The sequence below is a fragment of the Myxocyprinus asiaticus genome, chromosome 6 (genome assembly GCF_019703515.2).
Source record: "Myxocyprinus asiaticus isolate MX2 ecotype Aquarium Trade chromosome 6, UBuf_Myxa_2, whole genome shotgun sequence".
NCBI lineage: Eukaryota > Metazoa > Chordata > Actinopteri > Cypriniformes > Catostomidae > Myxocyprinus > Myxocyprinus asiaticus.
The window spans coordinates 27,629,552-27,656,651 of record NC_059349.1 but is presented as its reverse complement, the minus strand read 5'-3'; the positions used below and the strand labels follow the sequence as shown (position 1 = coordinate 27,656,651).

The following is a 27,100-nucleotide window of genomic DNA, read 5'->3' as shown; positions in this document are numbered from 1 at the left end:
CCCCTTTTCTCCCAATTTGAAATGCCCATTTCCCACTGCTTAGTAGGTCCTTGTGGTGGTGCGGTTACTCACCTCAATCCGGGTGGCGGAGGACAAGTCTCAGTTGCCTCTGCTTCTGAGACAGTCAATCCGCGCATTTTATCATGTGGCTCGCTGTGCATGACACCGCGGAGACACACAGCATGTGGAGGCTTATGCTACCCTCCGCAATCCACGCACAACTTACCACGCACCCCACTTAGAGTGAGAACCCCTAATCGCGACCACGAGGAGGTTACCCCATGTGACTACCCTCACTAACAACCGGGCCAATTTGGTTGCTTAGGAGACCTCACTGGAGACCAGTGAGCATCAATACTCACTGAGCTACACAGGCAAACCCTGTGAATTTAAATTCTTAATATTAAAGGTGCACTCAGTAAGCACTGCTATTGCCATTGTGAGGAATGAAAAGAACTGCTATTGAGATGATCGACAGTGGAATGACGTTGATGTTTTCTGGAAAATGTTGGGGTTTGAGGTAAGTTCCTCTGATATTTGTTCTTAATAACTCAATCAACTTGCAAGACTTGGCTGGACATGTAATTTCAACATGGCAGCCACCATCAGCAGCTTTTTCTAGGACCCTGATTTTAAGGAGTGTTCATCTCATGTGATTGTATATCGTTTTAAACACATTTTTCAAAAGTGCTACTCATTGCTTCAGGTGTAAAACATAAAAAAATAATACTTTGTGCACCCTTAAGTTCACTGCTGTTGTTCTGACCTTGGGAGGAATGTCCTCTTCCCTCAGCCAGGGGGAACTGCGGTCAAATTTCTCCTCACGGCTGGGTGCGCGAGGGGTCGCAGGGGGCACCTCTGAAGTCGGGTCGGAGTTCTGGCGTGGCATCTCAGGCCGATGGGACACCAGGCTCTCCTGGAAGGCTGAAACGCCCTTGGCAGATTGGTCATGCAAAGACTGAGAGACTGACAGTGAGGAGCTGTGGGACCTCACAGGAACCAAATGAGCCATCTGAGAGGATGAAATTGCAACCAATGATTAGATGGTAATAATAATAATAATATAGCTCTGTTCTAAAAGCTAAACAAATCACAACAACTAGAACAGAACACAGATGTCTCAAGACATGTTTTTAAAACTTGAAATTCCTATAAACTTATCACAGCATATACAGGTGCATCTCAATAAATTAGAATGTCGTGGAAAAGTTCATTTATTTCAGTAATTCAACTCAAATTGTGAAACTCGTATATTAAATAAATTCAATGCACACAGACTGAAGTAGTTTAAGTCTTTGGTTCTTTTAATTGTGATGATTTTGGCTCACATTTAACAAAAACCCACCAATTCACTATCTCAAAAAATTAGAATATTTTGACATGCCAATCAGCTAATCAACTCAAAACACCTGCAAAGGTTTCCTGAGCCTTCAAAATGGTCTCTCAGTTTGGTTCACTAGGCTACAAAATCATGGGGAAGACTGCTGATCTGACAGTTGTCCAGAAGACAATCATTGACACCCTTCACAAGGAGGGTAAGCCACAAACATTCATTGCCAAAGAAGCTGGCTGTTCACAGAGTGCTGTATCCAAGCATGCTACAGAAAGTTGAGTGGAAGGAAAAAGTGTTGAAGAAAAAGATGCACAACCAACCGAGAGAACCGCTGCCTTATGATTGTCAAGCAAAATCGATTCAAGAATTTGGGTGAACTTCACAAGGAATGGACTGAGGCTGGGGTCAAGGCATCAAGAGCCACCACACACAGACATGTCAAGGAATTTGGCTACAGTTGTCGTATTCCTCTTGTTAAGCCACTCCTGAACCACAGACAACGTCAGAGGCGTCTTACCTGGGCTAAGGAGAAGAAGAACTGGACTGTTGCCCAGTGGTCCAAAGTCCTCTTTTCAGATGAGAGCAAGTTTTGTATTTCATTTGGAAACCAAGGTCCTAGAGTCTGGAGGAAGGGTGGAGAAGCTCATAGCCCAAGTTGCTTGAAGTCCAGTGTTAAGTTTCCACAGTCTGTGATGATTTGGGGTGCAATGTCATCTGCTGGTGTTGGTCCATTGTGTTTTTTGAAAACCAAAGTCACTGCACCCATTTACCAAGAAATTTTGGAGCAGTTCATGCTTCCTTCTGCTGACCAGCTTTTTAAAGATGCTGATTTCATTTTCCAGCAGGATTTGGCATCTGCCCACACTGCCAAAAGCACCAAAAGTTGGTTAAATGACCATGGTGTTGGTGTGCTTGACTGGCCAGCAAACTCACCAGACCTGAACCCCATAGAGAATCTATGGGGTATTGTCAAGAGGAAAATGAGAAACAAGAGACCAAAAAATGCAGATGAGCTGAAGGCCACTGTCAAAGAAACCTGGGCTTCCATACCACCTCAGCAGTGCCACAAACTGATCACCTCCATGCCACGCCGAATTGAGGCGGTAATTAAAGCAAAAGGAGCCCCTACCAAGTATTGAGTACATATACAGTAAATGAACATACTTTCCAGAAGGCCAACAATTCACTAAAAATGTTTTTTTTTATTGGTCTTATGATGTATTCTAATTTTTTGAGATAGTGAATTGGTGGGTTTTTGTTAAATGTGAGCCAAAATCATCACAATTAAAAGAACCAAAGACTTAAACTACTTCAGTCTGTGTGCATTGAATTTATTTAATACACGAGTTTCACAATTTGAGTTGAATTACTGAAATAAATGAACTTTTCCAAAGACTACATAACATGCTACACAACTTCTTGTCATGATACACAACGTCTTGTCCAAGCTCTTGTCATATCTAGACAGGACTACTGCAATGATCTTTTGGCAGGACTTCCTGCATGTACTGTCAAACCTCTGCAATTAATCCAGAACACAGCAGCACATTTGGTTTTCAACCACCTCAAGAGAGCACATGCAACGTCTCTCTTCATCAAACTGCACTGGCTGCCAATATTTGCTCACATCAAGTTCAAGGCATTGATGTTCGCTTACAGAAAAGCCACTGGTTCCGTGCCCCCCTTTCTACACTCACTATTTTAAGTCTATGTGACCTCCAAAAGTTTGCAATCGGAAGGTGAATGGTACCTCATGGTGCTATCTTACAGAGGCACAAAATAGCTTTCTCTGACTTTCACTTCCACCGTTCCTTCCTGTAACGACCTTCCTAACTCCATCCAAGCAGCTGATTCTCTAACTATTTTCAAGAAACATCTAACAGACACATATATTTTGTGAGCACTTGACAATCCTTCTTCATAGAAAAAAAATTATTACTCCACTCTTTCACCACTGTCTCTTACCATCCTCCATACTTGTACTTCTCTCAGCAATTTGAAACTTTTTATTGCAGCACTTCTCATTTTATTGCCTCCTTATGATGAATTGTTTTTGCTGTATTCCTAATTTGTAAGTTGCTTTGGATGAAAGCATCTGCTAAATGAATTAAATGTACATGTAAAGATGCCCATCTAGTGTATGTTTACATATAAAACAACTGAAAAACAGTATCATGGAACCTCATAGGTGAGTGATTTGGAACACTCTGCATAGGCAGCCTCCCTGCAGTGAAGACTCATCTTGCAATTGATTTCAAAAGAGTTTAATGTTAGCATGCTGCTAAGCTAATGGGACAATACTCTAATAAGTATAAAAATACATAGCACTCACAAATACTGGGCAAAATATTTTATGACACTGAACTGCTATTTATAGATGCATTTCATTATATTGAAAAGTAAGTTTATTATAAATCAACATTTTCTTGTACTTATTTTTTTTACCAAGCTTGAGCAAGGCAACTCAGAGGCCAGCAAAATTATCATGACTACCTTTTGGAACAGCTTTCACATCAGGAGCATACCTACAATGCCTTACAACACTGCCTCCTTAGGTCTCTCACTATATCTCACAGCCTATATCTCTGGCGGTCACAAATATAGTAATCAGTATGGTGGAGTAAGGCAACAGACAATGTGTCATATTTTAATGAGGCAAAGTCTAGCCTTGCCCACATTTACCACAATAAATAAAAAATGAGTGCTTGGACCAAACAGCTAAATGAAGTTGTACAGTACCTGTGGCTCCACAGGACGGTGCATAGGAGGAGTCCGTGCTGGCTGCATACCCCCACTACTAAAGGATTCTGAACGTGGCGGAAGAGAAGGGTCGGAGATATGATTGGCCACTTTATGCTGCAGGGCCGGAGAGCTTTGGCGGTTGAGTTTGGAGCGCTCCTCAACCTTCATGAATGATAAAATGATAGAAACATTTCAGCAGATCCTACTTGTGAAGTTAATCATTAGAAACTATGACATCATCTGAAAAAGAAAAGCACTATTAGGTATACTACATTAGGCTGAATTAGCAGTTGCATGTTGATCAGGTCATTCATACAACGATCGGTTAGAGCAGACCAGCACCATCTAAAGGCCCCTATAAGAACAGAGCTGACAGAAAGATTTATAACCTTTCAGTACGTAAAAAGATAGCTAAAATTCCAATTAAGTTCAGTGAATAAAGAATCTGCTTTGGCAATAGAAAAAGATGTGAGATGCTGCTTGGTAAATGTCTTTCAACTTGATGAAACACGATTTGCGTTCCTATCGAATTTCTAAGCAATTTGTGGTGCAATCAAGGTTATCACAAACTTTTGTATAAACTTGTATCTGTATTCATGAGATGTGGAATGTGTGACTGTCAGAATATCTAATATGTTAAGTACTGTTCTCTTCTTTCTGTGTCTCACAACTTGAGGGCTTCTTTTTGCACCAACAGATCCTTTCAGAAGAACAGAAGCTAAGGAGAGAAATTTGTTAACCATCCCAGAGTTTCAGAGATGCAGAATCCTACTGTAGACATTAAAGGGGAAGAAACTTGTCAAATTTGAACAGGAATCAGAGGTTAGTGTAGAGATGTTTGATCAGAGGCATGATTCCACTATATCTACAATCAAAATTTAGGTTAATTAAACCACATTCTTAATGGCAAGTAGACGACTTGTCATTGGTTGTATTAAAGTGTGGTTAAGTATGACTGACTAATTATGACTATATTGGTTGCCAAGTTTTTTTTTTTTTTTTTTGTCTTTTATTGTTAATATGTTTTACTTTTATTGTTAGTCTAAGATAAATTTAGGAATCGATTCAGCTTTCCAGAAGTTGTTTGCAAGAAGTGCTTTCTTGCAATACAGAAAACTGAACACTTCCCAATGTATAAACACACAATGTTGTATGCAGGGTCCAAAATTAATGCTCACTAAGTGCAAAATGCAAGTAAAATTGGCTTTGGCAGGTAAATAAAATGAAGTTACTTGCCAGTGAATGGCAAATTTAAAAGGAACTGAAACATAAATTGTTTGAATCAAACTGTAAGAATTGAAAAAATGTCAGAAAAAAAAACATCCAAGTATACAGTATAAGGAAAAAACAGCTATATAATCCCATTGTCATGAGGACAAAATATATATATTTAAACAAATTCACAATACAGATTCTTGGCCAGTAAGAAATATTTATGGCTGAAAAATTCTCAATTCACTCGCCATTGGCAGGTGTGGCAAAACGTTTGGACCCTGACTGTATGTTTGTCAGAGCTGATGAACTAAGGTTATTTTAGACCATTGTGCTATTTTTTTACATTTCCCAAACATAGTCTCATTTCTTTGTCTAATATTATTGGAGAAGTTCAACACATGTCAAGTTGCGAGAGAGAGAAAAGAGCTCCATCACCAAAAGGCGATGCACCCAGAATTACCCAGCAATGGACTGGATTGAATCAATAGCTAAAGCTTACACAAACCCAGAAGGCATCCAGACAGTGTGGTGGGCCATCTGATGGGGCTGAGAATCAGGTCAGCACCAGACAAATGACAGAGGGGCCTGAATGATGTCACTGATGAGTAAGAGCCAATAGGATGGGCATGGGAGGGGCTAAAAAATCATGGAGGGTGTATAGCTGTTTGCTGCTAATGAATATACTTTCATGACAAATCTGTGTTTGTTTTATGGTTTGTTTTAGGGTATGGCTAAAAATGAAATTACTTCATTTTAAGTTTTTAAAAAACACATTTATAATACATCCAATCTTTTTAAACACTTTATTCCACTCTGAAGCATTATATGTGGTACATACTGTCTGTAATATCACTGATCAGTGGCCAAACTAAACCAGCTCTACAGCAGTGAAATTATGCCATTATGTTATTTAAGGATAAATAGAGCAAATGATTAAAACATTTTCAAAAAGAATCGTGGCAGTATAAAGCTATTTACATCTATTTACAATTATTGCAGACCACCTCATTTAACAAGGGACCTGATCGTCATCATGTTGGGGGGAGATAATGGGGAGACTACAGGGGAAAAGAGGGAGGTGGAGTTGCGGCGGCTACTGGGGGACGAAGACCTAGAAGAGGAAGGGCTGCCTTTGGGTGAGCTGCGAGGAGAAATCCCAATCCAATTCAATACAGAGCGAAGCGGCTCAGCAATTTTGGACTTTTTAGGGGGCTTTAGACCGACGTTAAAGAAGCCCTCCTGCCCACAAGATTTGGAGCGCCAAATGGGCTGGTTAAAACTCTGCCTGAGAAGGTCCGTTGGGGCGGATAAAGACAGATCGAGAGCAGAGGAGCTTTGACACACATAAACGGAATCTTCCGAATTAAATGTTACAAGAGGCAGGGCCCAATGCCATTGTGGTAGAGCCAAGAGTTGCTCTCTGGCCTTTCGTTCTCGGAGGGAGCTCTCTGGGGCTGATTTGGACAGCTCACACTCCTCTGTGATCAGGTACTCTTGGCTAACAGAAAATCTTGGGACCAGCTCCTCATCATAATTTACATCTATCCTACGGCAAGGTGAGACAGAGGTGTTGCGGGGCTTCAACCTGGCACAGGCCGGGTTATCAAAACTAACCGCTTTAGTGATTGCAGGGTTGGGCTTGCGTCCGCGGGCCTCCAGCCCAGCCTTTTGGGAGGCCCTGAGCTGACGGACCTGCTGACCTATGTTCTCTCGACTGTCTCGCTGGCCTGAGATCTGGATGGAGGGCTGTGCGGACAGCCTCCGATGTTGTAAATGATGTGTGACCTGTTCGCGAATTAGGGGAAGCTGGTTAGCGGGGGCGGAGGGGGTCCGGCGAGGGGTGTTCGGCTGACTGGAAGGGGATGAGGAAGGCTTGTTGTTGATTGGTTGGTTGATCTGTTTCAGGGGCCGGCCTTGGACCTGAAACAGTGAGTCAAGAGGTTTTGGTCAACACACATAAGTTGGTCAGACAAGACAAAATGAAATCCTTAGGAAAGCAAAGGCAAAACTAGAGCAGCAAATGTAGATCAAAAGAAAGAGCTCCAGTCATGTAACAAACCCTATTTTACCAATATAAAGTACAACAGTGTATAAACTGCACTGATAGATCCTGCATGTGATGGCCTTTAGGACTGGGTAGCAGCCGAATTCCTATTCCACCGCTCAGTACGCCAAGTCGCACACATCGGATCACGTTGTATTTGGGCTTCTTTTAATTGGGAGCATCAGCTTTAAGTAACTGTGTGTAACAGTTTTCCATATTCTGTTTATGTTTAATAAAAAAAAAGTGACAAATAAGCCACATCTGTTTATAACATGTAACTATTTACTCAAGCTGATATTGTTTTAAACTTATGACTTACTAAAACAAAATGAGATGTTAGGCAGAATATTAGGGACTGTCAGCCTTAGTCACCATTCAATTTCATTGTATCTATCTATACAATAATATCGAAAGGTGACTGAGGCTAAAATTCTGCTGAATGTCTCTTTTTGTAATTCACAGAAAAAAGAAAATAATTTTTCTCAGGCCTGGAAATCACAATTTTATAAAGTTTTCTGTGGAAACCCTGTAATACTGTTTCCTTAAGTCATATTGTGTTCTAATTTGACTGAAGTTTCTGGTGGCCATTTTGCTGATATGCTAGGACAAAAATAAAGTGTTAATCTGTCCAACTTCATCTGGTTCAATCTGGATCCACTGTGTTGGACTTTTGGAGTTCCCAGACCGACTTCAATGAGCCTATGACCCCTAAAAAGTGTGCTGGAATACATAATATTACTGCAGCATTAGGCAGCCCTGCAATGCTGAAATAAAGAACAAACAAATGCAACTGACGAGAATTAATGAGTATTTTGGAATCAGCTGTGTTACCTCTTTGGCCCAGGCTGGCTTGTCGCTGGGGTTGACGGCATCTTTGTAATGGTAGAGTTGCTTCTTATCTGGAGGTCTTGAGTCTTGCTGTTGTTGTTGCTGTTGGAGAGAGACGAGGTACGCCCTCTCTTGCTGCAGCTGTCTTTGTAATCTCTCCGCCTGTCTCTGTTCCTCCAGCTGTTTACGTTTGTACTCCTGAAGACAAAGAGTGAAAAAAAGAGAGACCCTTTAATAGCTATTCTGAGACTCCACACAAGGGCCATGCAGTAATGGATTGAAATACAATACCACAAAAGAACAATAACACTTGGCACATGCTCGGCTGTATACCGACACACATACACATGCAAAACATGCACATGCTGGATCGTTTAAGGGGTAGAAGTTTATAGCTCAAAACAAACAGGCAGAGAATAACATTCTGCTCCTGATCTACTGTATAAGTCATAATTACAGCACTACACACAGTCAGATGTGTGCCACCATCCAGTTCCAGGCATTTGCTCTGCCTGTGTGGCACAGATCTGGGAGAGTGCTACTGTAGCCACAGATGAAAAAGAGGCAAGTACCACTTTCCTTTACATCTATGACTTTCTCAGTTAAGTTTGAAGCTAAAGAACAAAGCTACCTAGAAAATATAACCTTCAGTGCAGTTTTTCACTCCTTTATCACTCTCCCCCTTCTCTATTTCTCGCTCTCCCTAGTGGCTTCAGTGAAAAGCAAGTTTTATTGCTTCTTTCTGGCCTCTTTAGAACTGCAAAACTCTCCAACTCTGGAAGGGAATTCCTGCTTCAGTGTGTTGTACCTATCATAGTTTCACTTAAAATGCATCAAAGCACTTTACAGGAACAAATAAAAAACTATTGGACAAATCTAGATGAATATGTTATTAGTGAATGACCTGAAATTTGGCAGTAGATTGCCACAACATGGTATTGGATTGTATTTAAAATGGCATTCTATTCAGAGATGTGGCACAGAGGTTAGTGATTTTGTTTGTGATTTTGCACCTGACAAGTTGGTGCCATGGTGCTCAGATAGGTTATTCAGGTATGAGTCTGGCCTGCAACTTGTCCCTATCCCATTCCTCCCCCTCTCCCCTACAATTTCCTGTCTTCACTCTGGTACCACTTAAAACATCTACATTCTTGTTCTTTCAATTGCATTGTGCTAGTAAAACATAGTCTAGGTATAAATACAAGCAAAACAATGCTTTCATCGTATCAAAACATAAAACAAAATTGGAATCATGATGGAATCATTGTATTGGCACAACCATAAGAATAACCACACAAACATCACACAACAGAATGATACGATTTGGGTCAGGCAGGGGTATGTGTGTGGGAGGACAGGGGAGGATTCGGGACAGGAAGAGGACAGGGTTCAGGGGTGCAGCGGGGCAAGTCTCTTCTCTGTGTTACCAGTAGGAGAGCCTGCTCTTGCAAGAGTTGCTGCTGCAGGATCTCAAGCTGCCTCTGTTCCTCCTCCAACTGACGACGGATATACTCCTATAGCCCAAAATCAACACCAGACAGAGAAAGCATTGCAGTTTATACAGGATTCAGAGTGAAAGTGTGATAGGAGGATGTTACAGAAGTCAAAAAGTTTGATAGATAGATAAAAAAAAGAATGATTAAATGTTACAATGATGGATCGACAGAACAGACAGAATGACAGATAGATAAAACAACAGACAGACAGACAGAACAACAGACAGACAGCTAGAATGACAGATAGGGCTAAATGATTTGGACAAAAAAAATCTAATTGTGATTATTGTGTACCTGTTTTTATCCACTTTGTGATAGAGTCCCAGCCCACTTTTCACCATTATTTTGGAAATATATTTTTGTATAATATTCTTCTTATTATTTTAAAATAGTAGCATATTAATTTACTAATTTCATGCACTAATTTACACTTGTATGAGGTCCGGTTAAACCCATAAGCCTTTATTTCAGTAAAACCTTTATTTTGACAGAACATTGAAGAAAGACGTTTGTTTGTAGTTCAGTTGACAATGGCCTATTACTGCAGAGAAATGCTCTCATTCACTATTCTGTCCACAAAACCCTGGTGTAATGTCATGTTATGTGCTTTGAGTATGTGTAATCCACTACAGAGAGGTGCGCAGAAAGCAGCACATGCAGACTATATATTTATTTAATTAAATCGCAGCTCTTGCGGTTTGATAATTGCACAATGTCATACTGCAATTAATCGTTCAGCCCTTAAGACAGATACATAAAATGAGGAACAGACAGACAGACAGACAGACAAATACTCGTTACTCATCACTCATTGTCTGTATTGATGCTTTGGCAATATTTTATGTTAAACACAATCAGGCCAATAAAATACTTTGAAATTAAAAATTGAGACAGAGCGATAGAGAAAAGAAAGAGATAGAGAGCGCAAGTGATCTGGGAGTTTTTCCCCACTTGAAAGACTGATTCTGAGAGAACAAAAGAGTGAAGGTGGGAGTGAAAGCAGAGAGAGAGAAGTATTACTGCTTGTCCTCCAGAGCAAACCCATTAAACTGTGAGATGAGGATGATGGAAAAATCTTTTCAGCAGGAACGCTGTGTGTGTGGGTGGGGGGTGTCAGAGCGGAGTGACCAGTGACTCAACAATCCCTTCAAACATCATGAGAGGGGGATTGGGGGTTGGGGTTTTTGGCAGCACAGTTAAAGGTCATGTGGGCACACACACACACATTGCAGTTAAGCATGTTAGATGATCAATCAGCATGGGGCAGATAGAGAGAATGGCAGTTGTGATGTGCGCTCATTTCCTGTGTGTCTCATCTGGCTCATAAGCAACATACACACACACACACATTTACTTGGGACATAGCCCAGACTTCTTCTGTTTTTATTAGGGCTGTAAATCGATTAAAAATGTTTAACTAATTAATTGCAGTTTTTGTGATTAATCATGATTAATCATGGTACATTACAAACAAACATTAAAATAAAATCATAAATATATTTACTTAATACTTTGTCTCAAAGAACTTGAATTTTTTTTTCATCATTTACTAATTACTTAAATATGTACATGTTAAAATGTTCAGTTTTTTGCAAATAGATTTAATTTGACACATTTTTAAAAGGTATAATTTTTATACATAAGTATACGTTTACATGCCATAAAATATGTGGACATTGTAATCAAAAGTTGGGAAAAATGTTCTGCCATTTTCCAATAGACTTATTTAATAATAGGATCAAATGGGCTGATTCAATTCATATCAAGATTTATTGGCAAGAAACTTAAGTGTAAATTGTTAATGCATTTAAGACACTATATATACAGTTGCAATCGAAATTATTCAACCCCCCCAAGATAGTAAGTATTTACAAAGGTAAGCTTTTTAAACTTTATATCTATATCAGTTGAGTGACACATTCAGAGTCATAGTGTGAATATATAACCTAATATTTCTAAATAGCAGGATTTTTTTTAAAATACAGCCATGTATTACAGCCATAATTATTCAACCCCTATTGCATGTAGCTGTTTCTTAAATATGTAAGGCTACACAAGAAATTGTTTTAAAACAAAATTAAGTCATCAATCTGCAATGGCGCTTAAGTTTTAAAATGTAAGTTTAGCGTTGTAAGAAAAAAATTATTTCTATGCAAAAAATTCAAGTAAATACAGGTTGTCTCAAAAGCTAATAGAGGAGATTATTTCATTACACAAGAAAGGTCATGGCTAAAAGTACATTTCCAAGGCACTTCAATTTCCAAGACAAAGTTGGCAGCACCATTCATAAATTTTTTAAATATGGTACAACAGCAACCTTCTTGGGGTGTGGCAGAAAGCAAAACTTCACCAAGGGAAATGTTGACTTGAATATTCAAGAAGTAATTAGGAAAGACCTGTGGAGTCCTGGAAGAAGGTTTTATAGATGTATGACACTAAACTGAAAATGAGTTTTAGACCCATGGGTCAGCAGTACGTCTGGAGTAAGATGACAAGGTGATGACAAGAACGACACCATCCCCACAGTCAAGCATGGAGGTGGGTCAGTCCTGTTATGGGGGTGTTTTGCGGCTGCAGGAAACGGCTATCCTGACTATGTGACTGACACCATGGATTCTTTCAGGTATCAGGCCATTTTGGCATGAAAATTTTGATGCTTTCAGTGTGTAAATTGAAGCTTGTGATCACTGGACTTTCCCGCAAGACAATAACACCAAGGATACATCAAAGATGTCCAAAATCTGGTTCAGGGATAGGTCGTGGAATGTCCTTAAATGGCCCTTTCAGTCCATCATTAAAATCCCATAGCAAACCTTTGCTGGGATTACAAGGAAGCAGTGGCCGCACAGAAACCAAAGAATGTCAATGAGCTGGAAGCTTTTGCTCATGAGAAATGTGTAAAAATTCTGATAGAGAGGTGTCCGAAGCCTGAGAACACTTACCTGAAACATTTATTTGCTGATAAAGGATGCTCCACAAATGACTGACTTTGGGGGTTGAATATTTTTGACATGACATTTGTGGAGAGAATTATTTTATTTTATTTTTTTTAAATTTGGGAAAACTGAACTCTTTGTTCTCAAAATCACTCAAATGTATATTAAACACTTGACTGTTTACTGAGGTTTTAGTTGATGTGTTTTCATTCACATCACCAGAATGTATTGCTGGTCAGGGAGGTTGAATAATTTTGATTGCAACTGTACAGATATATGCGGAACTTTAATTTGCTGAAGTTTAAAATCTATTATTTTCACTGGCTGCCATTAAGTCTCTATCACGCATATGCTGGGTCTCTCATGCGCGGTTTAGCTTTTGACAATGACTGGTTCAGGTGACTGTGAGTGGGTATCTTAGGCGATGCAAAGAGATATGGCAGCTTGCCCGTATATCTTCCACACCTGGCTCAATGCTTGCCGGTGAAGTCTCAGATCTTCGTACAGTAAATTCGCTCTCGTGTTTACTTGTCACATGTAGTGAATAAGCGTGCACTGCTCCACACAATCAGATTTTGTGCTGGGATGTGCAGTCGAGTCGAGCGTGTACCTCCTTGAAATGTATATATGGCAATTTTAGCTACGGGAAGTGGGGAAAAACGAGTGAAGTTTCAAAAAAACGGATACTGGATTAATTAAATTTATATTTTAATGTGTTAAACCAGTCAACTATTAAATTGCAGAAATGAATGCGTTACATTTTCCAGCCCTAGTCTTTATATTAATCTAATTATAATGATTGCATACTAACCCTAAAAAATTTTGGCACTATTGAAAAATATATACATTTTATAATTTCTTTGGGTGCCAGACGGGCTGTTTTGAGTATTTCTGTAACTGCTGATCTCCTGGAATTTTCACGCACCACAGCTTCTAGAATTTACTCAGAATTGTGCCAAAAAAAAAAAAACATCCAGTGAGCGGCAGTTTTATGGACGGAAATGCCCTGTTGATAACGAGAGAGGTCAGAGAGTGGTCAGACTGGTTCAAACTAAAAAGGCTATGGTAACTTAGATAACCGCTCTGTACAATTGAGGTGAGAACAATAGAATCTCAGAATGCTATTCTGAGACGCGGGTTGGCGCTGATTTGGCAGCACGAGGGGGACCTACACAATATTAGGCAGGTGGTTTTAATGTTGTGGCTGATCGATGTGTGTATGTGTATATATATATATATATATATACACACACACACACACACACACACACACACACACACACAGTTGACGTCAGAAGTTTACATACACTTAGGTTGAAGTCATTAAAGCTCTTTTTTTAACCACTCCACAAATTTAATATTAGCAAACTATAGTTTTGGCAAGTCGTTTAGGACATATACTTTGTGCATGACAAGTAATTTTTCCAACAGTTGTTTACAGACAGATTGTTTGACTTTTAATTGAATATAAATCACAATTCCAGTGGGTCAGAAGTTTACATATACTAAGTTAACTGTGCCTTTAAGCAGCTTGGAAAATGATTTCAAGCCTTTAGACAATTAGCCAATTTGCTTCTGATAGGAGGTGTACTGAATTGGAGGTGTGCCTGTGGATGTATTTTAAGGCCTACCTTCAAACTCAGTGCCTCTTTGCTGGTCATCATGGGAAAATCAAAAGAAATCAGCCAAGACCTCAGAAAAAAAAATTGTGGACCTCCACAAGTCTGGTTCATCCTTGAGAGCAATTTCCAAATGCCTAAAGGTACCACGTTCATCTGTACAAACAATAGTATGCAAGTATAAACACGATGGGATGATGCAGCCATAATACCGCTCAGGAAGGAGATGCATTCTGTCTCCTAAAGATGAACATAGTTTGGTGCGAAAAGTGCAAATCAATCCCAGAACAAAAGCAAAGGACCTTGTGAAGATACTGGAGGAAACAGGTAGACAAGTATCTATATCCACAGTAAAATGAGTCCTATATCAAAATAACCTGAAAGGCTTCTCAGCAAGGAAGAAGTCACTGCTCCAAAACTGCCATAAAAAGCCAGACTACCGTTTGCAAGTGCACATGGGGACAAAGAAAAATGTCCCCTGGTCTGATGAAACAAAAATTGAACTGTTTAGCCATAATGACCATCATTATGTTTGGAGGAAAAAGGGTGAGGCTTGCAAGCCAAAGAACACCATCCCAACCATGAAGCATGGGGGTGGCAGCATCATGTTGTGGGGGTGCTTTGCTGCAGGAGGGACTGGTGCACTTCACAAAATAGATGGCATCATGGAGCAAGGAAAATTATATGGATATATTGAAACAAAATCTCAAGACATCAACCAGGAAGTTAAAGATTGGTCGCAAATGGGTGTTCCAAGTGGACAATGACACCAAGCATATCTCCAAAGTTGTGAAAAAATGGCTTAAGGACAACAAAGTCAAGGTATTGGAGTGACCATCACAAAGCTCTGACCTCAATACGATAGAAAATTTTGGGCAGAACTGAAAAAGCATGTGCAAGCAAGGAGGCTTATAAACCAAAATTCCAGCAACTTATTGTGAGAAGCTTGTGGAAGGCTACTCAAAATGTTTGACCCAAGTTAAACAATTTAAAAGGCAATGCTACCAAATACTAACAATGGATGACGAGGCGGCTTTGAAATGAGGCCTTCCGCATGGAGGACTGTCATGTGTGTGTGTGTGTTGTAGCGCAGCAGAGAAGAGAAGGTCTTCCTCGGAGGCTACCAAAGAGGCTCTAAGCCAATCAGAGGCAGCTTTTCAAAATCACATGGTCAATTTGTCAAAGTTGATTTACAATCCTTTGTGTAAAGGATTCTTAATTCCTGCTCGAAATAGTACGTTTTAACCATACATTTTATATCTTGGATACAACTAAATATATAAATAATTAATCAACAAACATTCCTGAAATGCAGAAAGAATTTAAATGTAAACATGAGGTGTTTTATCCTGAATCGTTACCATTCTTTGTAAAAATGACATGAATAACAAGATTAAAAATTGTAACAATTGATTTGTCAGTTACAAGTGATTACAAATCACTACACATATTTTAAAAGGTACATCAGGCAATAATCATTCATTTGTCAGTTATAAAATTGATCACTGGTCATAACGTCATTTTCAGAATTATCTAGCAAGGCTAGACATTGTGTACATTTTTGTCCAAACGCATTCTGTGCACTTTATAGGGTTAACTCAGTGAAGTACTGTGACTTTGTGTGAAATGTTCCTGTATTAACATGAGATGTCTTAATATTAGAATCTTGCCAGAGTAGAGGTTCAATTCTGTAGCATAACGCGGAAGGTTCCTTAAATTTTGTTGGGACTGTTTCTTGTCCACACTATGATGGAATATCACAGATAAATGTCTTATTCGCATGAAGCTTTCTGAATGCTCTATAAATTCATGGTGGCTCGTGAACGAAAAGCATAAGGAGTCAATCCTGATATAATTCCACTGACTTTCTTGCTGGCTAATTGGATTAGCTTTAGCATTTTGCCTATTGAAAAGGAATTGGAGTGTTTCCTATCATAATGTGTGTGTAAGTTAATATAACCAGTGTTGAGTGGTTAGTGTGTACGTGTATGAACTTGGCGTAGGGTGGCTATGGTTTTCAAGTACCTTAAAGTAAGGTTGGGTGCTTTATCTATGAGGAAAACAGTTGGATATTTTCCTATAGTGGTTGGGTGCGTTAAAGGTGTGTTGTAAGAACAGTTCGAACTGTAATATGTCAGACTGTTTTAAACTGTCAAGACTGTTTGAAGCTCCCCCTTTTCTGGTCTTGGAGCTCTTGTCTGCCAACTTGGTTTCGGTGGACCCATTTGAAGATTGGCGCTTTGTGTCTTGGCTAATCTGGATCCTCTAGGTGACTGTCGGTGCTGATGAAGCTACAGTTCATAGACGTCCTTCACACAGTTCTTGATGTCTGTATATGCCTTGTCATGAGCTGCTGTATGACTGTGTTTGTCATGTTGTGATGTAAGATGTGGTTGAGGTTAAAGCTAGTGGCTGAGTTTTCTGTCCATAAGCCGGTGCCATGTCGGTCACTGTTGTGCCTGGTACCTGTATTCCCGTAGGAAGAGTATGAAATGTCTTTATGGTCGGCCTTGGGTGGATTCTGCTTGAAGTATGCTGTGAGCAGCTTCAGCAGTTCTGGGGAGTCTTCTGCAGGTGGCTTATCTGGTTAGAATGCAGGCTTAGTTCGGTTTTCGTGTGCAGGCTTAATTCGGTGTCTGTCTGCACAATGTTGCAATGGCTTTCCTTGTCAGTTGCCTTTAAACGTCCATCTGGGTTCTCATGTCATCCTTTATTTTGGATTGCTTAAGGGATGTGGTTTATTCCACAGTTTCTCCCAGTGGTTGGATGTGCATATGGGTTTGGCACTGATGTGGGGGTCACGCTCTTGATCGCCATGGGGTTTACTCTGCTCTATGCTGAAGAACCTGGCTTTACTGTGATGCCACATATCTTCTGATGCCGGCCCTTGGTTTTGAGAGGCAAGGCTTGAGACTGAAGATACCTTGTGGGCCTTTCTTGAGGCAATTCTTTGTTTAACATAAGCCTTATGTGCTAAGTCACGCAGTTGTTGAGCTGTCATCGTGCGAGGACAGGCCGTGACCCCTAGATGATAGCTCACCATGGGATGCAGGTTTCGGAGGAAAATGGTTTTCAAGTTCAATACTTCTTCCATCTCAGGTTTGTTCCGGGACTTCAAGTAGGCTTGCCATAGTGTATGGTAATAGGCTTGTATGGTCTCTTTCTGCCCCTGTTTTGTGTTCAGGGCAGTAAACAGCTCTTGCTCAAACTCTGGGTCTGAAAATTCTTTAATCAGGGCCTCTCTCAGAAGTTGGTAGTCAGACTTTGTGGTTTGATAGTCTGTCAAGAAAACTTTGTACCTCATGGCTGGATGTTGTCCATAATAGCCATAAAGTATCTCTTTTAGTCATCTGAGGCCTCATATTCAGGTGGAAGTCTGTCATGCTGGTAAGCATGGATCTTGTGACCCTCAGCAGGATTTGGTGTGAACTTGTCAATGTTCCTTGTCTGCATGTCGAGGTCTTTAAAATCCATTCCAGGTGCTGCTTCAGGGTTTGTTGGGATGTTTACCCTTTCACTGCGGTTGGAGAGGGGTTCTTGGAAGAGGGCAGCTGAGTTTTTGTGCTGCGGGCCCTCATGTCTCTTATCATGTGGCAGCTTTTGGTTGTAGGATGCTGTTTTGTTTACCAGGGGTGCTGCTATGGGATGCCCGTCCATCTTAAACTGTCACTTTAACTCGTAAGAGTGTTTCAGGTCATCTCTGACCATGTCAAGCTCATTTTTAGTGAGGTCCGGTTGTTGGGTCAGGGTTTCAACTTCAGTTCTGGACATTTCCAGATGGCCTTCCAAGGTCTTGTTTCGAGAGTTCATGTCTTTCAAATCAAACATGGCCTTTTCCAGTTGCGCTTTGCTGTGCTGGAGTTTCTTTTCCAGGTCCTCTTGGGCGGCTTTAGCCTGCTGCTCTCTGTGCTTGGCAACTGTCAGGGCTTCCTGGGGCTGTTCGATTTCTCTCATTGATACTCATGGACACCTTGCACCAATCTTGGGCTTCAGCTGCTAGCTGGTCTATGCACACGTTACATATGGCCTATGAGGTTGTGGGCCAGGTAGTTGGTGAATTTTTCTATCAAGTCACTCAGTAACGCCTTTAAGTCTTTCCAGTGGGCCTTGGGCTCAGTCTTCAGCAACATGTTGGCACACTGTAGTGGAAGACTAGGGAGAGAGCTGACACAGGTCTGCACAGTGTTAATGGCCTAGGTGTAGTGTTACAGCTAGGTGTTGGCTTCAATGTGCAGGGACACAAATGAAGGGTAGTAACATCCAAGCGTTGTTTTCAGTGAATGTGAGCGACTAGTGAAGTGTAATTAATTTAGTTTTCAATCTGGCAGGATTGACACCATACACCTGTTTATGCGGTACAGTTGAACTGCTTATCAAAGGCATGCTCGGGGGGCAGTGATGGTTACCTGCCGCTTCTCTCTGCAATTTATTTCCAGACGTGGCTGCGTTTGGATGCCAGAATTTAGATTGCATTGATAAACACAAATACAGTAGATGCATGAGGGTAGACCAGGGAGAACACACAAAATTTGGTTAATGTGACATATCAAGATGAGTCTTACTGATGACAAATATTTTAACCAGAATTATATGTGGTTCAACAGGCTTTGTCTCTAGACTGTAAACAGTAAGGAGAGGAAAGTCAGAGGGAGACATGGATTTGAAAATAAAATGGAACATAACCAAGACTACACTGCATGCCCAAATATTAGGCAAATTGTATTCCTCAGGATTAATTTTATTGTTGAACAAACACAATGCTCTCAGTCAATCCAAAATGTTATTGAACCTCAAACCTGAATGTTTAAAGAAAAAGTGAGTTTTGTCTTTCTCAGGGGAATATATAAGTGTACACAATTATTAGGCAACTATTAGTGTGCACAATTATTTGGCAACTAAATTACAAAAATAATTTCTCCCAACTCAACTGTTTATTCTCAATTTTTTTAGAGTAGGTGCAACAAATAAGTAACACAAAATGACAATTAAATAACATTTTTGGCCTTTCAAAAATATTCAGTGACCAGTATAGCCACCCTTTTTTCAATAACTGCCATGAGCCTTCTATCCATGGAGTCTGACAGTTTCTTGATCTGTTCACGATCAACTTTCACTGAAGCAGCAACCACAGCCTCCCAAATGCCGTTCAAAAAGTTGTATTGTTTTCCCTCACTGTAAATCTCATGTTTGAGAAGGGCCCACAAGTTCTCAATAGGATTTAAGTCAGGTGAGGAAGGGGGCCAAGTCATTATTTGGGCATCTTTGGCTAGCCAAGCAGTGGAGTACTTGGATGCACGTGATGGAGCATTGTCCTGCATAAAGATCATGGCATTCTTGAATGCTGAGGACTTCTTCCTGTACCACTGCTTGAAGAAAGTACTTTCTAGAAACTGGCAGTAGGTTTGAGAGTTGAGTTTCAGTCCATCTTCAACTCGAAAAGGTCCAACTACGTCATCCTTATTGATAGCAGCCCATACCAGTACCCCTCCTCCACCTTTCTGGCACCTGACTCGAAGTGGTGCCCCGTGTCCATTAGTGATCCAGCCACAGGCCCATCCATCTGGGCCAGAGTCACTCTCATTTAATCTGTCCATAAAACCTTTGAAAAATCTGTCTTCATGTATTTCTTTGACCAATCTTGGCGCTACAACTTGTGAATATATTCAGTGGTGGTCGTGTTTCAGCCTTCTTGACTTTGGCCATGTCTCTGAGCACTTGGCACCTTGTACTTCTGGGCACTCCAGGTAGGTTGCAGTTCTGGAATATGGTAGCATTGGAGGATAATGGGTTCCTGGTAGTTTCACGTTAAATTCTTCAAGTCTTTTGCAGTTAATTTGCGCCTTTTCTTCTCCATGCATTTTGTGTGCCCCAGTTGACTATTCGCAACAAAACATTTGATTGTCCGGTGGTCATGCCTCAATAGTTTAGCTATTTCAAGAGTGTTGCATCCGTCTGAAAGGCATTTTACAATATTTGACTTTTCAGTGTCAGTTAAATCTCTTTTTTGGCCCATTTGGTAATGAAGCTGCCTAATAATTATGCACACCTTGATATAAGGTGTTAGTCACTTTCGTCACACCCTCCCTCATTACACAAATACATACCACCTGAAAATGATTGAATCCAATAAGCATTCAAGTTTATATGGTTTGGAGTTTGAAAATGTGCATGGAAATAATGATAAGATCAGAATACTCACTTGCCTAATAATTGGGCACGCAATGTAAATGAACAAAATCCACCAATAAATGTTCTGTTGTTATGCTTAATAGCAATATCAGGGACTCTGATTGAGGCTTGGTGCTCGTTGAGCGTGATTGTGTAACAGAAACATTTTATTGGAGGGATTTTGTCAATTTAAAATTCCACAATGGGGAAGCTGCTAGAGTCTTATACTGTGTTGCCTGGAGATAGAGTTGTTGTTTGGGAGGGGGCCTCCACATTAACAGAATCAGCTCAGTGCCCAACACACAAAAGTGAAATAAAATAAAACATCCAATAAGTAATTAAAAATAAGCTGGAAACTGATGGGTTGGAGGTAATAATAAGAATGAGAGGCAGCCATACGTTTTCTGTAAGCTTGCACTGCTTCAGACATATTATTATTTAGCAGTTCAGCTTTGGTAAGACATTGATAAAAATGGTAATAATAAAGGAAATGTGAAGAAAATATCAATTTTATTCAGCTCACCAAACTCAGCCTAAATTTACTTCAACTCAATTGCTCATTGAGAGATAGTAATTTGTGTTATGAGACAATGGAGAGGGAAATTTTTTTTATAAAATGCATAAGAGAGAGAGAGACAAAGCGTGTTTAAAGTTTGAGAAGTTAAAGGGTTCATTTGCTTCAAGTTTGTTCAAACACAAGCTGTATTTAACTGTAACAGGCCACAGGATGCTAACCGCTAGCTTTTATGCTATGGTTTAGTATAGGCTTTCAATGAAAACCCGCTAACTTATTAGCTTATTTGGCACTGTGGCGAGGCTGCAAGCCACGAGGGCAAGAGCGCGGAGCTATAGTGGATTTGGAGCACGGAGAAGCTGAAGTAGAGAACTGCCAACTCAGAACTCGAAAACTACAGGGTTGCTGCGGGCTTGCCTTTTAACCCATTCAGTTTGTTCACACCCCAAAGAGGCTCTAAGCCAATCAGAGGTGGCTTTTCAGAGTCACATGGTCAATTTGTCTGTCTTTTCAAAGTTGATTTACAATCCTTTGTGTAAAGGATTCTTAAAAATTCCCGCTCGAAATAGTACATGTTTTAACCATACATTTTATATCTTGGATCCAACTGAATATATAAAAAATTAATGAACATAAACATTCCTGAAATGCAGAATCTCAACAATAGTAAACATGAGGTGTTTTATCCTGAATGGTTACCATTCTTAGTAAAAATGACATGAATAACACAAGATTAAAGATTATAATCATCAATTTGTCAGTTATAAGTGATTAGAAATCATTACACATACTTTAAAACGCATTATATCAGGCTATAATCATTAATTTGTCAGTTATAAAAGTGATCACAGGTCATAGCGTCATTTTCAGAATTATCTAGCCATGCTGGACATTGTGTACATTTTGGGTCCAAACGCATTCTGTGCATTTTATAGGGTTAACTCAGTGAAGTACTGTGACTTTGTGTGAAATGTTCCTGTATTAACATGAGATGTCTTAATATTAGAATCTTGCAAGAGTAGAGGTCTTTGTGGTTTACAGATCTCTTTTGTTCATTTTATTGGCCAGATGTGGTTCATCTCATTTAGCTGGGCCATGCCAGACTTTAGAGAGCCATTTTGTCAGCTCTTAGTTTTATAGCTCTGAGGAATTTCTAGTGCTCTAGGCCATCTTGGTGAAATTCTGTTTTAATTCTTCTTAATTTCCTTCTGCCGGGCTACTCTGATCCTACAAAAGTGTATGTAAACTTCTGACCCACTGGGAATGTGATGAAAGAAATAAAAGCTGAAATAAATCTCTATATTATTATTATTATTACATTTCACATTCTTAAAATAGTGATCCTAACTGACATAAGATGGGGAATGTTGTCTATGATTAAATGTCAGGAATTGTAAAAAACTTTAAATGTATTTGGCTAAGGTGTATGTTAACTTCTGACTTCAACTCTATATATAAACTGATTTATTTATGAATAGTTTTTCCAAATGAGGGCATCCCCAAATGAAGGGTTTGTCAGGTTTATCTTTAACTTCAAGTTGCAAATTTGTCCCCAAATTAAAGATACTTATAAGTACTTGCACATTACACACACACACACACGTTTATTTGGCTATATAAATGAGGACATACCATATACTTGTATTGTTTTATATGAGGCAAATTATAAATACTACAGACTAACCCAAACCCTAACTTTAATAAAAACATTTTGCACATATTTACCTTATTTATTAATAATTTTTTCCAAAGAGGACATACCAAGAGACACAACAGGGGATTTCTCAGATTGAGTCCACCCCTCCCACACACACACACCTCATTTCCCAACAATTACCTTTATTTTAATTGAGTGTGTAATTGGTTTCCAGCTGTGTCAATGGAGCAGTGCTGTGAAAAACACTGTGTGCGTTTACTCTATATACCTGCTCCCTCTCGGCCTGTCTCCTCTCCTCCTCTCGACGGAGTTGCTCCTCATAGCGATGTCTCTGCTCCCTCTCCTGCTGCTTCCTGAGCTCACGCTCATGCCGCTGTTGCTGTGAGACACAAAAGCCAAACACACCAACATGCAACTAAATCACCAGTTGAATCTTCACACACAGTATCAACAGTGTAGTAGCCAAAAAATATTTTTGGGTTTCATGCTGTAATGTAATGGGGCTCTCATGAAGCTTCACTGGAGTGTGTCATTTGCTAATGTGTGCTGCTTTTAAGACATAAAGTGCCAGTTTCCGCCAGACCAGCTGATGTCCTCAATTATACACACCAGTAGGTGTTAAGCCTGGGTGATATAGCAAAAACAAAAGTCTCATTATATCTATATTTTTAAATATAGTTTCATGCATTTGCTCTGCAATGAATTAAAAGGGCAATTTTTTCAATCAGAGCAGCCTTAACCTAACAGCCATTGTGGCCAAGAAGTTTCAACATGTTTTATGAGAGTAAAACACAGTAAAAATAGTAGTTAAAAATAAATCATGATTATATTTAATAAGCTGACAATGCATAAGGTCATGTAAACATCTTAAACTGCATTTAATTTTATATGAGTTAAGGTCATGAGATGATTAAGCATAAACCGATCGATGGTAAATTTTTGCCAGTTACCCCAGTTTTGCGTTGCACTTAATGCCTTTAGCGGCTTTCTTACCGGTTTGTCCGATGTGCGCAAGTGTTGTGTGCATGCCTGTCTGTTTTTTCATCAAAAGCAGACAATAATCCAATGATTTTAAGTCTCATTTAAAGGGGTTATGAAATGGATAATACAATTTTCCTTGATATTTAGACATATAAGAGGTAACTGTACTATAAAAACATACTGTAAATTTCAGAACTCAAAACTTCCTCCCCAGTCTAAAAAGAGCATTTATAGTTGCCACCCTCATAAATGCCTGAAATGTCTCATTTTGAAATCTGTTGCTCACATTGCTTATTTGTATTTACCCTTCCACAACATGCGTCATCGAACTCTTGGCCCCGCCCACTGGCGCACAATTCAAGTCAAGAGAGCAGGCCTTCCGTGGCTAACTATTCCTAACATAACACCAAAGTTGATGCATCTGGACTATTTTGGATTATTTTTTAATATATTCATGCACTAGACAGACATCTTTGACCGCTTGATACATATCTTGTGCCATTTTTAAAAGACACTGTCAAGTTACAACTCTGAAAGAGAGAAGCAATTCTCTCATTCAGCTGCTGCCTGTGTTGCTTTGAGCACAAACACGTCATGGACGCGTTATTTTGCCCATCTGCACTATTTTTAATTGTTGGTGTATGTAAACATAGGACGTCTTTGATGATGAACGTCTTTGACGATGGACGTCTTAGACCATTTCGGTGCCGTGTATGTATGTGCAGAATTTCACCATTATTTGGACTATGTATGTGCAATTTTTTCGGCTCATGTCAGCATGGATTGCTTGTGAACAGACAAAATACGACTCAAGCTTTGCAAAGGAACTGTTATTGAAGGAGGGGGCACTTAAAAACACTTCAAAAACGTAAGTAAACTGTTTCAATCATGAATATTTCATGTCATGACTATTTGATAGTTTATGGTGTAGAGTGTTAACAGTTGTGGTTGAGATGAAGTTTAATATATTCAGATGCAATGTGTTGGATGTCCGTTATGTGTAAACCCTGCAATTTTGTTTTATAATGCTCTTCCGATTGAGTTTGCTGAATTTGAGTGACTGCATGATGTTAGCCAAACAGAACAGTGGGCGTTTACGTTGAAGTTATAAGGAGGCGTTTAGGCCAAAACCAGGTGGTTCAGACACAGGGCCAAAAACAGGGTGGAAAATGATCCTATAATTACTAAATTGTGATTGTTTTGGTGCAAAAAAACTTTCAGAACATTATCAGTGGACCACAGGAAAGATATTAAAATGATAAATAGCACTTCATGACCCCTTTAAACAGTTTTCTTGCATTGTTGGATTTTTGCTACTCAAGTTTAAATCAGAGACACTATTAAAACATCCGTCTTAACACTCTCATACCTGCACAAGTCACAAGACAAGGAGCAATCAGGAAATTAATCAAATTACACAGTCTGTAGGAAAATTAATGGGGAAATAAAAAGATTTTTAAATCATAGTGATATTTACAAATTTGCTTAATTTTATAATCACCAGCAAAATTAGTGCATATATTCAATGGTATTCGATTGCCCTTGTAGTTGCATTCCAAAACCTGACTTCATAAAAAAACCAGCACATCACTAACACACATTGTGTTTCTGCTTCCCAAAATCAGTGCCTTAAGATGACCCTTCGCCTCATGGTATGCTAAGTCTATTTGTAAAAACACTCATTCTGAAAGCCCAATCCCTGTGGGAGAGGAATGCTGGTGTTTATGTATGTGTGTGACTATGCCCTAATCTGGATTTTTCTCAATGTAAATAGCACAATCTCTTTACATCACAGGGCAGGTCTAAGTGGATGAAAGCAGCAAAGCTCTAGAGATTTACATTAAGAAAGGTGCCACTCATATCAGTTCAGAGCAGCTGATGTTATCTAAGCTAAAATTAATCCTGTGCCATGAGACTACAGCTGGTATAAGTCTGCACTGTTCAGCTAATTTTGCCATTACTCAACAGTCTAACACAACAAGCACACTATAGAATACCTCTTCTAATCGGCGCCTCTGCTCTTTCTGTTCCTCAATGCGTTTTTGTCTCTCCGCCAGTAGTTGATGCTTGTGTCCCTCATTCTGCTGTTGTTCCAGCTGCTGTCTGCGCAAGGCCTCTGATCGCTCCTTATTGGCCACCTGCAGGCGCAGGAAGTCCCGCCTCAGAGTGGACTCACCGGGTATGTTGATGATGGAGCTGTAGGGGGACAGATCAGTGGACGCTTCAGTCAGTTCTGTCTCATATACACACATCCAGATCTCTCAACCCCAAACGCCTCATGATGGCTGTACCTGGGTTCTCCCATGTCGCGTTCCTCCTCCTCCTCTTCACTCCCGCTGTATTCATACTCTGTCTCATCTGCAGGAGAAAAAATGTCCAGCGGTCACATTCAAACATGTAAAACCCTCCCTGATGGGGTCTCTGTCAGCTACCTCTACATTCAGCCCCCTTAGGTTTCTAGCACCAAAATCACTTGTAATTTAAATAAACCATTTCAACCCTCTTTCTGACCCATAGAATTAAGCAGACTGTTTTTGCTTTCGCACCTTGAAGACTTCCCTTTTGCTACTTTACCTTCAAGACTTCTATAAGCAAGCGAACTGTGTTACGATTGGCTAACCTCCCAGTACCTGTGTTGTGCAAGAGCCTATTTCCCAGGGGGAGCCAAATAAACCATGACGTGGTGGTACACTGACGAGGAGACTAGAGGCCGTTCTTTATGAATAGACGTCAAATGGAGGAGATGCTTCAGTACGCTGAATAAACTGATTTTAGGAGGAAACAGCTCATCACTTAATGAACTGATCGCCTGTCCACTAATCTTCAATGTGTTTTACACTAAACAGTCTTTTTGTGTGGTATTCACTATGATAAAATTGGTGTTTTATAAGAGATATCGGATAATTTTGCGAAAGAATGGTGTTTATGGCTCTCCCCGTTAATTTGTATGGTATCAGCAAACGGTGATTTACCGTCGTAAGACTCTGAACACGGTTCAATGACATCAGGGCCATTATATGATTGGCTTAGAAGACTCACGTGATCCAGGTTGACCGAATAGGCTCTCTCCTATGGTAGAGCCGCAGAGGTTGGTATCTCAGTATATAAAAGAATCTCTGGTTGTGCAATATCCTGTTCCCCTAGGACCCTGAAGCGATTTCACTGGCTGAAAGCAGATGTTTTGGGTATTCAATTCTGTGCCTGATCAGAAATTCTACATATCGTTTAAAGATTTATTAAGTCTTAATCATGAAAATGTTTAAGCTATATGTGATCTCACATGATATAACCAAAGCAACAAATGGTCAAATTAAACATTTCTCTTTGTATTTTCAGTTAACATTAAGGTTGGGCATTGATAAGGATTTCTCAATTAGATTAGATTCCGATTCACAAGCTCTCGATTTGATTCGATTTCAATTCAATATTGTTTCATATGGGTATTTTTTTGTTATAATGTCCCTTTTTCTTACATATGAAAAATTCTCTCTCAGCTAATCCTGTTAATTATACAGAGGACCTTCTATCTAGGTGCATTACAAAAATATTGATTTCACTAATTATATT

At 39.8% G+C, this 27,100-nt stretch overlaps 1 protein-coding gene across 8 annotated transcripts in view; it reads right to left on the bottom strand.

Moving 5' to 3' along the window:
* LOC127442281 (TRAF2 and NCK-interacting protein kinase-like) overlaps positions 1-27,100 on the bottom strand; it is a 215,890-nt gene that overhangs the window by 40,453 nt on the left and 148,337 nt on the right. For 2 of the 8 annotated variants that reach the window (XM_051700171.1, XM_051700172.1), the window contains 8 exons: positions 25,825-25,891; positions 25,531-25,729; positions 22,821-22,931; positions 9,590-9,676; positions 8,166-8,360; positions 6,905-7,210; positions 4,073-4,237; positions 767-1,012 (listed from right to left, as the gene is read on the bottom strand). In XM_051700171.1, the coding sequence (XP_051556131.1) occupies positions 767-1,012; positions 4,073-4,237; positions 6,905-7,210; positions 8,166-8,360; positions 9,590-9,676; positions 22,821-22,931; positions 25,531-25,729; positions 25,825-25,891 (1,376 nt within the window). The remainder of the gene's footprint in view (positions 1-766; positions 1,013-4,072; positions 4,238-6,904; positions 7,211-8,165; positions 8,361-9,589; positions 9,677-22,820; positions 22,932-25,530; positions 25,730-25,824; positions 25,892-27,100) is intronic. The other 6 variants (XM_051700175.1, XM_051700176.1, XM_051700173.1 and 3 more) reach the window with 3 other exon arrangements.